At 35.0% G+C, this 15,149-nt stretch overlaps 2 protein-coding genes and 1 non-coding gene across 4 annotated transcripts in view; 1 reads left to right on the top strand and 2 right to left on the bottom strand.

Moving 5' to 3' along the window:
* Positions 1 to 681: 681 nt before the first annotated feature.
* On the top strand, positions 682 to 2,354 carry LOC101214216 (late embryogenesis abundant protein D-34). Its single transcript, XM_004135753.3, has 3 exons — positions 682 to 990; positions 1,470 to 1,769; positions 2,005 to 2,354. Exons 1-3 carry the CDS (start codon positions 682 to 684, stop codon positions 2,173 to 2,175), a joined length of 780 nt encoding a protein of 259 aa, XP_004135801.1. The 3' UTR covers positions 2,176 to 2,354.
* Positions 2,355 to 3,555: 1,201 nt separating this feature from the next.
* The window catches only part of LOC101218514 (protein MON2 homolog), a 42,028-nt gene continuing 30,434 nt past the window's right edge, over positions 3,556 to 15,149 (bottom strand). For both annotated transcript variants that reach the window (XM_011661640.2, XM_031884155.1), the window contains 20 exons: positions 14,997 to 15,125; positions 14,769 to 14,900; positions 14,631 to 14,683; positions 14,500 to 14,548; positions 11,892 to 11,950; positions 11,241 to 11,392; positions 10,986 to 11,155; positions 10,732 to 10,860; positions 10,565 to 10,650; positions 10,329 to 10,444; positions 10,075 to 10,187; positions 9,815 to 9,938; positions 9,181 to 9,302; positions 7,872 to 8,055; positions 7,568 to 7,793; positions 6,045 to 6,366; positions 5,312 to 5,451; positions 4,821 to 4,945; positions 4,500 to 4,701; positions 3,556 to 3,960 (listed from right to left, as the gene is read on the bottom strand). In XM_011661640.2, coding sequence (XP_011659942.1) covers positions 3,873 to 3,960; positions 4,500 to 4,701; positions 4,821 to 4,945; positions 5,312 to 5,451; positions 6,045 to 6,366; positions 7,568 to 7,793; positions 7,872 to 8,055; positions 9,181 to 9,302; positions 9,815 to 9,938; positions 10,075 to 10,187; positions 10,329 to 10,444; positions 10,565 to 10,650; positions 10,732 to 10,860; positions 10,986 to 11,155; positions 11,241 to 11,392; positions 11,892 to 11,950; positions 14,500 to 14,548; positions 14,631 to 14,683; positions 14,769 to 14,900; positions 14,997 to 15,125 — 2,721 coding nt within the window. In that variant the 3' untranslated portion in view covers positions 3,556 to 3,872. The remainder of the gene's footprint in view (positions 3,961 to 4,499; positions 4,702 to 4,820; positions 4,946 to 5,311; positions 5,452 to 6,044; positions 6,367 to 7,567; positions 7,794 to 7,871; positions 8,056 to 9,180; positions 9,303 to 9,814; positions 9,939 to 10,074; positions 10,188 to 10,328; positions 10,445 to 10,564; positions 10,651 to 10,731; positions 10,861 to 10,985; positions 11,156 to 11,240; positions 11,393 to 11,891; positions 11,951 to 14,499; positions 14,549 to 14,630; positions 14,684 to 14,768; positions 14,901 to 14,996; positions 15,126 to 15,149) is intronic.
* LOC116401875 lies at positions 6,733 to 6,945 on the bottom strand. The gene has a single exon (XR_004214278.1). It is a non-coding gene; the product is annotated as a small nucleolar RNA U3 (small nucleolar RNA).

The following is a 15,149-nucleotide window of genomic DNA, read 5'->3' as shown; positions in this document are numbered from 1 at the left end:
CCTGAAACAATTGATCACCTACCATTTCTTCTAACACGCACGTACATTCCACGTACGATGTAAGTGAACGTAGTATAATTTTGTGTGTTTTAAATTGAAAATTTGGATAGATAAATCAACTCTTCATCCCAAACCACATATTTACTAACTTGAGGCCAAACAATTCTACACGTCAACACACACTAACTTTCCGTACATTAATTTAAAACTTCACTCCATGCCTCAAAGAACTCATAAGTATTTTGAGTTTGGATTCATAAAAATTTGAGTTTTATGTTAATTTAGTGTAATGACCTCAAGATTTACACTAAAATTTTATCCCATTTAAAATTACTGTATTTTAATCAGAGCAGATCATTCATTCTTGAGCACTACTAAAATGTATTTTAAAAAATTTGTACAAAAAGATAACAACGAACACATGCATGGTTGGTCTGAGACAGATCTCACCATTTTTAGCCACAAAAGCACTTTCAAAATAGTAACCATTCACTAATCTGCCACGTATCATTTCTCTATTCCTCGTGTCATGCATTGCATGTCCCTAATATATCCACCTATTTATAAAAAGCCACACCCCATCAGAAGCTTTTCTATTTCCTACAAACAAATAACTATCCACAAGAAGAAAAAAATAGTTTACGTACGTTATATTATTACTATTTTGGGAACATCATCGACATGAGCCAACAACAGCCCCGGAAACCCGCCTGCTGTGATCAGCTGGAGGAGCCGATCAAGTACGGTGACGTTTTCCCTCATGTTGAGGGCGACCTGGCTAACAAACCGGTGACGCCGGAGGATGCTGCGGCTCTTCAGGCCGCAGAGACTGTCCTACTCGGGAAGACGCTGCATGGCGGTGCTGCTGCCACGATACAATCTGCTGCCGCAAAAAATGAGAGGGCTGGCCTTGTTGGTCGCGGCAAAGATGTTGGTGATCAAATCGTTGCTGAAGACGTAATCACGAACACAGATTTAGTTGGTGCACAGGTATTATGTTATTATTGTTGTTGGAAATTACATAAATGACGTAAGATAAGCATACGTTTGTTTGGTTGACGTGATTAAATATTATTCAACTATGATTGTATGTGTGTGTGTGTGTGTAATATATATCTCCAAGACTCCAACTTTTGTTGAATGTTTGAAAATGTCATCTTGCTAAATATTTCCCATATGTTCTAATCAGCTTTTTAACGTTCTTATCGATCACTGTGGTAAATTTTGTTTGTCTGTCCCTCTCAAGGATGAGAAGATTGAAGGCAAATAAAAGGTTTAGAACAAAGAAGATAGTCAAAATTTCTTAGCCTTCTAATATAGTATAGATTATTTTTGGGGTACAATCGATAAGGATATTTGATTTGAGGTACGTTCCAATTTTCATTGAGCTATATGTTCTCACCTTGCTTAAAAGTAATGTAATATTGTGATTTATGTGACAAATTGGGTCTTTTCGAATGAATGAATAGGAGGTTGTGACGGAACATAGAGAGAGGGTTCCTATTGGACCATTGTCGACATTGAATCCTCACGAAGAGGGAGGAGGAGGAATAACGATCGGCGAAGCATTGGAAGCAACCGCTTTAACAGTGGGGGAGAAGATAGTGGAATGGAGTGATGCCGCTGCAATCCAGGCGGCAGAGGTGCGAGCAACTGGGCGAATGAATATAGCTCCGGGAGGCATTGCTGCCACTGCACAGTCGGCCGCAACTATGAATGCTCGAGTAACACAAGATGAGGACAAGACCAAACTTGCTGACGTTCTGAAGGTACATACAATTCCAATTTTACTTCTTTACTGTTTACAATGAACATATAAAACTGGTTTCTTTAAGTCTAGTTTCAAATTTGAGGTTGAAACCTCCCATTGTACAAAGTTCTTTTTAACAAAAAGAATGTTAAATTCACATGGTTGATCTTTAGGATTTAGAGTAAGGTTTGGAGGATTCAAGTATATAGTTTGAATTGATCACTACAATGTTTTGATTTGTTTATTGCCAATAGGATGCTCGAACAAAGTTGTCGGCGGATAAACCAGCAACTCGACGGGACGCAGAGGGGGTGACCGGAGCTGAGATGCGAAATGACCCTTATCTCACTACACATCCCACCGGTGTTGCCGCCTCCATTGCCGCCGCCGCGAGGCTCAACCAAAGCAACTACAGCAATAAGTAGGATCAATTCGTTTTGTTTTATGTGTATATATAAATCTGTTTTTGATCCTTCCTTTTCCCTTCCAAAACAGTGAGTTGGATGTTTTTCCTCTTAATTAATCACTATTTTATTTTATTTACTACTATTGGTGTTTGGATGTTTGATTAATTTTAATTCTACGTTCTAAATTTATGTTGTAATATTCTTCTCCAATTTAATTTTGGGTAAGAATTTGTCTTCTAACCTTCGAATATATAATTTTCTTTTTGCTTCTCTTGGGTTTTGTTGCGGAAATTACCGTATAGAATACATTAGGATAGGATAATTTCAGCCAGAATTGTAAAATTTAAAATTGTGCAAAATGTCTCAGTTTTCACCAAATTGCAAATTTCAAAGTTGATAAATGTCTAAAATGTTTACCGAGTCCTTTACTTGTAATGTTTTTTTATATATATAACATTGTACAGTTTAAATATAATGTTGATACTTGAAATATTAGTACTAGCTTTTCTCTCAACACTATAATTATATTATTAATGTACAAGAGTAATATTACCGATGTTGTATACTAATAATGTATCTAATATTAGCATATATTAAGCTACGTACTCATGATATATATACTATATCTATAACATATACACAAACGAGTTTTGTGGGAAGAATCCGAATTTCTATAATATCAATGAACACTAATATATTTGATTGATACACTGACAGTTATCAATTTTAAGTTAAGGATCAATAAAGAAAGAGAAATGAAATCTGAAGGAGAATGTCTAAATGAATTTCTTAACTGAGAAAACATTAAAAGTAACGAATATCAACTAAAAATAATAAATAGCATCAATAGAGTTAAAACTAAAAAAATGATGTTATTAAAATATTTCAAAATTTTTAAAATGACACAGTAAAAAAGTTTGAATTGGTCGAATATTAAATCTAAAAGCTCTTTAAAGTAAAGCCATGAGATGTATGGTATACATCGAAATTTCCACGACCTTGTTTCTTCGAGAGCAAGATTATTATTGGTGACAGTAACTACTACTCCTTATTGATGATTCCAACTAAAGAACTTGGAATAGTTTTGTTAACAAAAACAAAAGAATTTAAAGCTTTTTTTGAAAAAGAAAGTGATTATGAAAATGAAATTCATGTCTAAAACAAGTCTACGAACGAGAATAAAACAGTGTGGAGAGAAATAATATAATGATATTTTGTATGATTTGAAGGATGTTAAAGAGCAAGGGGATTCTAAAAGATGTTTGGAACAAGTCGAATCTAGCCAGTCTCCAATACACTTATCCAATCGAACCCTATCATGAATACCAATAAGAAGAAAACTGTTCACTGCTTATTTCAGGGTCTTATATACAAGTTTTTTGGAAGTATGCACATATATGGTGGATGTCAAATTCGTGATAATAACAGTACGGTATTTATCAACAAAAACAAAAAAAGTATGTTTACACGAAGTGAAGGACCAAATCAACTTGGGAGGTACGAGAAAAATAAAATAAATGTTACTCTTTTAAGCCTAAAAACAAAAAATAGCATAAATAACATCAATAAAAGCTATAGTTAAGAAAAAGATAAATATGCTTGAACAAGATGTGTATAAGCGGAATCGCAATAACTTTTTACATAAACACTCATCACAGCAAAAGCTACTCTAAGAATAGTATGAAGAAGAAGAACAAAAATAATTGTTTGACAACTCAATTGGCTAAGCTAACCTTATCCAGGGTCAATTCCGTGGTGATGAGTTTAAGAAGTACTTGGACCAATTCCCTCACCCTTGTTTCTCTGTACACCAATAAATAAATAAATAAAACTTTAAGAATAAAAAATAAATTAAGTTATTAATATCATTCATGCATATTCGCTTTAGCATTTCCCATTTCATGGAGAAAAAAAACAAACAGAACATAGAAACTCAAATTTCAGTATTTCATAAAGATCTGTAATTCCTGGAATCAATTTAAACAGATTTTCTTCTGCGTCCTATGATCCTCTTTCATTTACTACAACACTATCCACCACTAATTTTATATACATATATCCCAACCGGAACGTGTACTGTCAAAGGGTTGCTTGCTCTTTTCTTATGCCATGGCATTAGATTGTTAAGGACTCCGATCTTGTCATTTCTAATATCGACCATCTACTGGACACGGATTGTAATATAGTTAACCAAGTCCAAAATCAAGATATAAGGTTTCAAGTTTACACTTATTGAAATTGCCAAACGACTTCTCTCCTTGACTATGGACTTTTAATCTTAAACAATATTAAAACTGGATGGTGATTATTGCTTCTTTCAAGATATGTCTATTTTTGTTTACCTTGAGATGACAAGCTCACAGAAGGAAGGAAATAAAATGAGTAGGTGAGGACGTCGATCATGATTCTCCTTGTTTGAGACAATATTTAAATGCGATGGCAAAGGAAGAACTGAGGCAGTATCGAAATGGATTTTGAGACGAGCTAGTTCTTGTAGGATATAAATAATTTCATCAAGCCTTGCTGCAGGCAATGGGCGTTCACCTGCTTGTAATAGTAAAATTCAGAAGAATTAGTGAAGAGTAGCTCAATACTCACCAATAGAATAAAAAGATATTCATTTTAATTTATTCCTGATGACAGAGGTAAACAAAATTACGCACCTAGGTAATTCTCATCGATCAGAAACCTGTTCAAGATGGATTGGCACCTCGTCACGAGTAACAAGATTGAGATTTTGCTGACTTCACATCTTGTCAAACTCCATTTACCATCTTCATTGTCGTAGCTGATAAAGATGAAAAATATTAGTTTGTAACTGAAGAAACATGAGATTAAAGAACTAGAAAGCATTATTCTCCTCCTGAAACACATGAATGCATCTTTATGCTTCTGCAATGATTTAGCATTACAAAAAAAAATAAAGAAAATGGTTGCTGAATGGTGCAGACCACATTTAGAAATATGCTGAAGTTGATTTTGAAACCATGTCCTTTTCTAATCAGACATCGATCATGCAGATCCCAGCATGTTGTTTTGCCCATGGCAGTTTCACAGACAAGATGATCGTAAGATTTTCCACACATAAAGACCATCTTCACATAAATGTTAAAAAATCAAAATCAGACATAAGGCGATGATTTCCATAGAATACCTGCTTAAAGAAAACAACTTCTGCAAACAGGTCAAGGAAAATCTGCTACAGTGGATGGGCATCAGCTCTACCGTCTCAACAGGCAATGAGCAAGTTCGTGATGCACATCGGTCCAATGTGGAAACTAATCTTTGGATAACCTATGAGTTATGATGTTGGGAGGTAATAGAAAATTAGAAAATTATAAAGAAATGAGCAACTGCCAAGGTTGCTTTACAAGATGATATTGTACATAAATTCAGTGTCTGACAAATGACGTGAAAGTTCTCATATCCGATTAGAAACTCTTTATTAACTATGAACGATGCATAGTTAAACTCTGACCAAAAAAATTAAATGAATAAATAAAATCTGGTACAAGAAAAGGATGGTCTATTAACCAGTGAATCAAAATGAAATATTAAGAAAAATGTGCAGGAACCAATGTGCTGATGAAAAAAAGCCTAAAACTAGAAATGATAGATGTAGGCAACGAGGTTGATTGCGTAAATGTTAACAAGGAAAGCGTCATGGGCAAGCATATAATCCAAAATAACGTGTGTGTGCAGACATTGCAGTAAAATTCATGTTAAATAACAAAAGAAAAAGCTCCAAATTATTTTATTGCCTATTCTGTTGGGGTCGGGCAAAATATCCAATATCAATATCTACGGCTAGAATCTTGTCAATGCGTTTAAAAAGTTAACTGATAAGATTGCACTATGCTAGAACCAAGCCAGCTCGAGAAAATTACATCATGAGGTGCATCAAGTGGTGATTTAAGAATCTTGTCACCCAGAATGTTCAAGAGAGTCATCTCGAGACTCTCATTAGCTTCCATTGACCCAGATGGGAGTGAACTGGATATAGCTCGTCCACAATATCCCACAAGGAAAAATTCATAAACATCCGCAACTTCCTTCCATATTCGAGTTCTTGCTGGTTTGCTAGTACATGTCTCTGTTAGAACATTCGTAGTTAAGTTTTTCACGTCATCAGAAAGTATTTGATTAAAACCTTCGACAGCCAATCTCCAAAGTGCACCATCGGGATGCTCTCTTCTTGTTGTCATACACCTAAAAGAGAAAACTTTCCGTTGCTCATCATTGTAAAGACATGTATCACGAACTAAAATAGAAAGGGAAAAATACCTTTTCACTCCCAAGGTTTTGGGTGAAATATCGTTGTAAAGAAATGTATTATTTTAGATCAATTAATAGGCATTAATTAATTGAAACTAATTATGATGTGGAATTGTAAAATTAATTTTAATGGTGATGAAAAATAGTAAATTTTAATTAATTATAGTTCTTTTAATTCAAGTGAATCAATTTAGACCCCTGTTTCAATTCCATTTTGAAGTTATTCATAAATGGCTTTTATGAGTGTATAAGACTTTTTAAATGCAAGAATTAACCCAACATTAGAGTTTTTTCTTTTGAAGTCTGTCAGACAGCCTTGTGGCCATCCCAGCAGGTTAGAGCCTGTCAAGAACGATCCTCTACAGCTGCTGGACCAAGACCCGTTAGCGTTAATCATGCAGTAGCCACAAGGCAGTAATTCATCCACCAGACTTTGGTTCTTGTCTCCTTAGAACTCAATGACAGTTGTAAAACCTATGAAAGTATGGATAGGTCTTGTTCAAGTAAGATTGTCCTAATATTAGAGAAATGGTTAGAATCAAATGGATGGTAGAGGTTTTCATTAATGTGAGTAACGTTTCATCTTCTTATCTTCTTCTATTTGCTTTACTTATTTAGGAAGAATTATGTGATAATAATTATTGTTACTGAAAATTTTTTGGATGAAGAATAGTTATAGCACGAGGATTTTGAGCTGGTTTTAAATGAAATCTAATAGTAAGCAATTACAAATCACTATCAGAGGGTCTGAATTGATTTAGTTATAAAAGGTTAGCTTTAGATTGATACAATTATTGGTTTGAGGTTTTAATGGAAACAACCTCCAAAGTTTAGAGGTATAAATTGATTTTTTTTTCCTATAGTAAGAAAGTAAAACATCAACTAGAAAGGAAAATCATTCCCAAGAAAGTTAAGTTGCTTCAGACGTTTTTTCAAATATTTTGGAGTTGGACAGCATTACATGATTAATACAGGTTTGGTGACAAGCCATCGATTTCAGTCCCATGTCCATGTTTCTTCATTCTCTACAAATTCACAGAATGGACTCACACCTATCCTCCAGCAAACTATCTTACCTACATTCTACAAGGCCACATTTTCAAGAAGTTGAGTGAAAGAAAGTAAAAATCTGTACCTTCCAAGACTCTGGATAATTTCGGGGCATATAATACATTTTTCAACCATTGGTGCCTGAAGGAAAAGCTCAACCAAAGCAGGAACAAGCTTTTCTGCAAACAGAACATTTTGAATGCCAACTGGTGCAACTGCTGATCCTGGAGTCACAGACTGAGAAGCTTCATGGTTAGAGGTCGCAGAAGCAGCTCTAGGATGCCTTTCGTTCCTTAGCCTCCCCTGATTTGCTGAAATAAATACAAGTACACAACTTATAAGAGGTCATGGAAAAACCTAGGAATTGCACCAAACAAATTTAAATATACCTTGAACAAGATAACTAGTGCTTGTTTGATCCGCATCATTTTCATGGATTGATGGAGATCCTGATCTTGGAAGATATTGCAAGAATTCACGCAGCAGAATCAGCCACATGGAAGAGATAGCATCAGTTGGACGTAAAAGTGGTAATATCTCCAGGATTGTTCGTAGCTCAGGGGGGACATGCCCCTAGAGAAAAAGAGAATGTATCAGCATTTTTAAGGAAATCAACAAACTGCTATCATGTTCTTTACATCTTGTAGAAACGTTTCACAAGTACAACAGAAAATTAACCCAGATGGCTACAACTACGAAAGTCACTTTCATGTCAAGGGAGAGAACAAAATTTGCATTAAAATCAAAATGCAATTTATAATGCTAATCGGACTTTAATTTAGACCCCCATTCATCTGCATATTCTAGCCCCTTCAAGGCTTGGTAATTCATTATTTGGATGCTCGAACAGTGAATGTAATAATCGTCATCATAGTCATCTAATTTTGCTTCTTTAACTGGATCATTCCATTCCTCAAAACCAAGACTTCTTCCTAAATGGTAACAAGGAAGTGAAAATTTGAATCAAACAATACGTCGCAGTTTCATTCATGATGCTAAATCAAACTCCACCTCATATAATTGGGCCGAATATCAATCCAAATGTAGAAGTGGCTGTTCGCATTTTTGTTTTCTTTTTTCTTTTTTTCTATTTTCAAAATATCCATACTTTAAGTGTCCAGATCAAATTATGTGCATATTCTCACGGAACAACCTATTTGACCATACAACATTTGGATTTCAAGGAGACTTATCAGATATTAAATGCTACGTAGGTGGCTAACACAAGTTTCCTTACATTGTATGATTAAGCGATTAGTTCTGTGAGATTATTCAAGGACTTAGTTTGGTGAACAATGATAATGTTATGACTGCCTGTTGAAAGAGATTTTGTTTTGGAGCTAAAGTTCAGAATCGGCACTTTGGTTGGATAATGATAATGTAATTTCCTTCCTTTTATTTCTAGAATGATTAACTTTAATATTCCCATTCGTCCATATGCTAACCTCTAGCTCCAAAACATAGAATCTCATCTGACATAATCTTAATCCTCCTGTCTCAAACTGAATCATGATGTTTCCAAGCAATATCACTAAATTCTTCACTTCAGCAATCAAGTTCAGGATAATATACACTATCCCAATCCCCCAAAATTGGGAGTGATAGAACATATGAACGAATAGTAAAAACAAAAAATAACTTACACAGAGTGCTTTTCTTTAAATTGAACAAGAAAAAAATAGGGCAAGATAAACTTACAAATTCAGTTTCAAAGTTCTCGTTAGTGATTATTGCTTGCTTAATGGCCAAATCAACAACTGAGAGCAATTGTGTGTACATCTGGTTGTCAAACATCATTTGTGCTTGCACATATAGTTCTCCTGCAAGCAGATTAACAGAGATAGACATGTTAACGATAAATAGACAAAACTATATAATCTCCCTGTTCTTATTCTGAATCTTACAAGCGACATGATAATGTCAGCTTCCATATTTGATTTACAATTTGCCAGCCCACCAATAACCCATCAATATAGTAGGAGAGGTAAGAAAGTAATCGTGGATGGTAGTTAGTGCATAGGAGTGAGGAATATGAAAGGAGATTTGTAATTGGGAAGTGGGGACCATGAGGTGGCAGAGGAAATGTTGAAGGGGAAGTCGAAGATATCAGTGGGTAGGGAGTTTGTTATTTTCCATTTTTTTCCTTAGTAGAATTTTATCATAGAGAGAAAGGAGCGTATTGCTTTAAGGAAAGTTTTCTATTCAATAATACCGATATTGTAAGGAAGTCCCTTACACAAGTTTAGGAATTATTTCAAACACTTTACGTCAATAGGAGATATAAATATATGTAAAATATAGTTTTAGATATACATCACAAGTAAATCATTACCAAGACCGTGCAAAATTTCCTGCTTCACTTTGCTAGCAGCATTACCACTGTAGTGTGGTGACTTTTGAAGAACAAGCTCATAGACATTAAGTACTGAAACAAGGTAAGTCATTGGCAAGTTCCCCTGTTCCAAAAGTTAAAAATTAAAGATGATTCAGGCCACACATAATCATTTATTTGGAGAGTATGAATTTTGTTATCAGTATATTCTAACGGAAACATGCATATGAAAGAAAATTTCTCTGATCAATGGTGATTACCTTGGGAGAATGGGAAACAACTGTTGTCTGTAGACAATTTATTGCTGCAAGTGCTACCTCTTTACTGCCATTTAGAATACTATTCTTCACAAAAAGAATCAAAGATTCCCATCCTGCAGTATGAGAAGCAGGAAACGTTGTTATAAACAACCAATGAAAAACAACTAAAGATGTATTAAACAATATGACAGATGCACAAACAAGAAAATAAGAAAATTGATGCAATCAAGCAAAAACATTCACCATTGACCTACCAGACCAAAAGTTTGTTAAGCTTCTAAGGAATGGGAAAAAAGATCGCAAAATACGTGCTATTCCAGAAAGCACCAGAACCAGCGTTTCGTCCCACTGTTTTTGAGCAGTATTACGACTGCAAACACATATAGTGTGAGAAAATAACATACAATAGTTTCATCTAATTTAGAATCAGAGAGGTAACAAACTAGAAAATAAGTGACTATATTTGGCAAGAATCAAGATTAGTACGGACGAGTGATGTATAAGCATATGAACCGCCTTTCCACCATGAGTTCCCAGTTCTTTCCCCTGCCATTCATCTTTGGATGAGGTTGCAGCCTTCAAAACAAGAAGTTCAAAGTCCATCAGCAGAAAAATCAGCAAACGGTAAGAGTAGTTATGTTATCACATCAAAGTTACCATGTGGGAAGCATGGTCTAAGATGGGAAAAACGTAATCCCAAAGACATGTCCCCCAAATGTTTTCTGAAAGCTTTTGACCGTGACTTCCAAGACTCTGGAAGAGCGTCCTGATAGCTGAATTTCGAACCTGGAGGCATATAAATGTGCTGATATTGAACTTAAAATTCATAGGAACCGTAGTTAATTCTACATATAACACATCAAGATTGACAAAATGAAGACCGTGGGGCATATATTCCCATATTATTTTACCTCAGGTCTATCATCAGCTCCAAGCTTGTGAAGCAATGAGAAAACGGAAAACAGCAACTTGTTGCTATCAACTATCTTTGTGAGTGGAGAGGTATCAGCGTGATTGGACACCTCAACCATCTGTTCTTCAAACCTTTCAACATTAACTTGTTTTGGGGCAAAAGCCACCTCTGTTTTTCAGATCATTTTAGCAACAGAAAAGGTTAGCACTTCAAACAGCTAATGACAGAAGCTAGAAACCGTTTATGAATTTACCAGGGAAGCTACTTGCATCCTTCTTGCCCACATGATCATGTAGAAGCCTCTTCACAATAAAATCAGTTATAGTCCACAAAAGCCCTATTGCTGTTAAGCTTATATTTAACTCTGTTTTTTGAGCACTGTATGCTCCCGTCACATCAACACATCTGCAATATCCAAATTGATATCGAAGTAAGATTATCTGAGACTACAACTAAATGCATAATCATGATGCTAGTAGCTGAAGTTTTGACTTTTGTTTTTATGCATGTCCAGATCAACTAGAGGAAGTAGCTCCTGCGTTAAATTGGTCCTTGTGGACAAACACCAGCGATTATTCCAATTAAGCCAGTGGATTTCAGATTTGTTTTACTTCTAAAGGAACAAGGATGCTAAATATTCTTAATTCTACACTCGGGAAGAATAGAAAGGAAAAGCTTAATAAAGCATCTTGATGCAAGAAATAATTACTGTATGCCAAAGCAGAGAATCATCATGAAACAGAGCACAAATACACAATTCTTTGAAGAAAAGTCATAATTGTGAAAACTATAATTGCATGAACACATGTGAAAAGTGTAGCACACATTATAATCCTTAGAAGAGAACAGAGTGAAATTGGAAACTGTTTAAATGAATAAGAACTCCAAGTAGAATCCCTCTTACACATGGAGGCATTCTTGTGGTATGCTGGAAAGTCCATCGTTCAAGATCACACGTAAACTCTAAAAGAAAACACAAAAATTCTATTAATTTTATGAATCACACAAAACTACTAATATCCAGCTGTTATGAAAAAACCTCAAATAACCAACTTGCCAAAAACAAAAATAAGAAATTGGAAGATAAATACAGTCTGTAATAGCAGATGGGCATGGACTACACCATCCAATGAACCAGATGGACATAGACATGGATTTGGTATAGAAACAACAGTAGCAGATGATGGAATTGATAGTAATGCATCAAAAGCAAATATAATTGCCTAAAGTGAAACTAAAGAATGCAGGAAAAACAAAATCATCATCATCAAATTCTCAACAACGAAATTTTCATTTCAGCAATCTGATCAAGGATCAGAGATTTTTGGTTTCATACCTCACTTACAGGGTGCTCTTGTGCAGTCTGGTTATTGGTCTACTAGATCTTGGACTTTTTATATGGTTTTCATTTATAATTGCTTATTATGCAAGAGGCCGTTTATCTGCCCTAAGCCCATATGTTCTTACTAGTTTGCAACTGTGTGGAGGAGGTAGAGGTGTCAACCTAGTTGAGATGTTTGGATGCGTCTACTGATCCCTAGGTTTTTTTGCTCATTGTATAATCCTATTGTACTTTGAGCTTTTGTCTCATTATTATGTTAATAAAAGAGACTCGTTCCCTTTTCAAACAAAGAAACAAAAGGAACGAGTAATCTTCTGAGTGAGCACTTTTTGAGTCTTTAAGAATTTCCTTGGCAGTTATCTCTTTTGTTCAAGCATATTTCCTACCCTTTTTAAGTTTTCATTAAAAAGAAAAGGAAAAAAAAAAAAGATACAAAAAAGATCCAAAACTTTTCATTGATAAAATAGTGCTCAAAGATTAAACTCAAACAAAGAATTGTAATTTATTTCCTAGGCAATTTTAATGTTGGCCCAACTCTTGGAGAAAATATATACCATTGAGCTCAGGTCAAGTGCGCTCCTTCAGTAAATTTTAGGCCACGTTTCTAACCGTTGGATATTACATTAAATTTACTTTCACCTACTAGCTTAAACTTTTGGGTCAATTGGTAATTTAAAATGGTATTAGAGCTTGAACACAGGACCTCCCTGAACCACCTATTCTCTTTTTTGAAAAGGAGATAAGCTTCTTTATTATTATTAAACTCAAAGTACAATGTTCTTTATTTTGAAGATTGCTTAAAGATGAAGAAATTCAAGATTTCCAATGTCTTTTAACACTCATATCTCACAAAGGTCTAACGGATTTGGATGACAGGAGAGTTTGGTCATTAGAATCTTCAGGCCATTTTTCAGTTAAGTCCCTTTCAAAGCACCTTTCTCCCTCTTCACCTTTGGAAAAAGTTTACTTTAAAGCACTTTGGAAAACCAGCAGTCCAAGGAGAATAAATGTCTGGTTTTGATTATGGCAGTCCTGTATAGATAAATCTTTGAATTCTGCATTTGAAGAACACCAAACCGCTGCGTTTCTTTTAGAAATCTCTACGATGTCAACCCAATCCCTTTTTTTTATCATGGGAGATGCGTTGCATTGGTTACGTTCAAACCAAATCTCAGCTAGAAGCGCTTTTATCAAATTAACCCAAATTAGAAAAGGTTTTTTTTTTGATAAATAAGGCCCCCTCAATAATTGGAGCACATTGGTGCTAAACGAACCATCAAAGACCCAAACTGATTTGAGCATAGAAAATATGCTAAACCAACAATTAGGTGAGAAGGGACAGAAAATGAAGAAGTGTATTAAGAGATCACTGTTTTCCAAGCAAAGGGGGCACACTCAAGGCAGTAAACAGGTATTGGGAAGCTTCCTTTGTATAGTTCCGGAACAGTTTAGAGAACCCACTGCCATAATCCAAACCAAGACATTTATTCTCCTTGGACTGCTGGTTTTCCAAAGTGCTTTAAAGTAATCTTTTTCCAAAGGTGAAGAGGGAGAAAGGTGGTTCGAAATTCTGATACCCTTTTATCTTAAATCACCAACTCAACTCAAAAGTTTAAGGCAGTAGGTGAAGATAAATTTATTATAATATCTAACACTATCCATACCATAACTTTCATAAAAATTGAGATTTAATATTCGCATGAGAAAATATTGCTAGTACAAGCAGTACAACCAAGCACTAGTATCTTCTTCTCCATTCCTGTATAGCTATTACGAAAAACAATGAACCGTAACATTTTTGTGGATCATTGAGCGTTGTACTAAGAATCAAGTCCAGATAATATCCAATGCTGGTATGCAAGAAATTCTGGATGAGTTGCATGAAACAACAACGTTCTCCAAGATCAACTTGAACTTAAGGTATCATCAAATACTTGTATTGTACACATGCAAGATATCCACAACTGAACAGAAAAGCCATTTTGATCCATTTTTATTGATAAGTAATTTCATTGTGAATAAAATTACAAAAGAAAAGCCAAAGGAATTATATTAAAATTATACAAAAGATTTCTATCATGAACTGGATAGTAGAATTGGGAAGCGACAGATTTATCTGTAAAATATTGAGGATCTGTTCTCAATAGTTATCATTGAATCATTTCCTAACCTGAAAACCAAGAGCAACAAGGTCTTTCTCAGAAGCATCTGCAACAGACCTTTAAAAACAAGTAGTTAGAGAAGGTCAGCCAAACATGATAGCATGACGCTTAGGATTAAAATAATCGGTGAAAATCTAACCTTAACAGCTCGAGAATATTTGGCCAGCTGTAGCGTAACTTTTCTCCATGTCTCTGAGTTTTTCAAAAAAAATATTATCATCTAGGAAGACATTAATACACAAGAGAGAGTTTATAAAACTTTAGTAGCATAAGTTACCTCTAAAACATGCAGAAGGATCTTTAACGATCCTGAGCAAACATCAATGCTTTGAGAAGAAGAATATAAAGACTGCAGAGGAGATATAACAGAACACTCCAGTGACCTCAGCTTTTCAACTCTGTCTTCAATCTAAAACAGACGCCCAAATGGACTCAAATCAAAATCAGTTATCTCTCTCACTTTCAATATGATACAGAAAAGAACCAGGACGAGAATTATGGCCACCTTCAGAGAGGTATGTTGATTAGGCGAGGTGAAATCTAGAAATGGCTCTGAACCTAAAACTGAGCAGATTGATTGGTCCAAAGCATCGAGTGCTATATTGCGTACATGCTGATTGGAGTTATTGGCAAGCTGCTAACCATTCTAGAAAACTGT

The sequence above is a fragment of the Cucumis sativus genome, chromosome 1 (assembly GCF_000004075.3).
Source record: "Cucumis sativus cultivar 9930 chromosome 1, Cucumber_9930_V3, whole genome shotgun sequence".
Taxonomy (NCBI): Eukaryota; Viridiplantae; Streptophyta; class Magnoliopsida; order Cucurbitales; family Cucurbitaceae; genus Cucumis; species Cucumis sativus.
Note: the sequence above shows the minus strand (reverse complement) of the source record. Positions and strands in the feature narration are given on the sequence as shown.

Excerpts from the sequence above, each read along its gene's own strand:
- LOC101214216 (XM_004135753.3), top strand. The coding sequence starts at position 682 with ATGAGCCAACAACAGCCCCGGAAACCCGCCTGCTGTGATCAGCTGGAG. Across the intron at positions 991-1,469 it reads CAGATTTAGTTGGTGCACAG|GAGGTTGTGACGGAACATAG; the intron begins GTATTATGTTAT and ends ATGAATGAATAG. Across the intron at positions 1,770-2,004 it reads AACTTGCTGACGTTCTGAAG|GATGCTCGAACAAAGTTGTC; the intron begins GTACATACAATT and ends TATTGCCAATAG.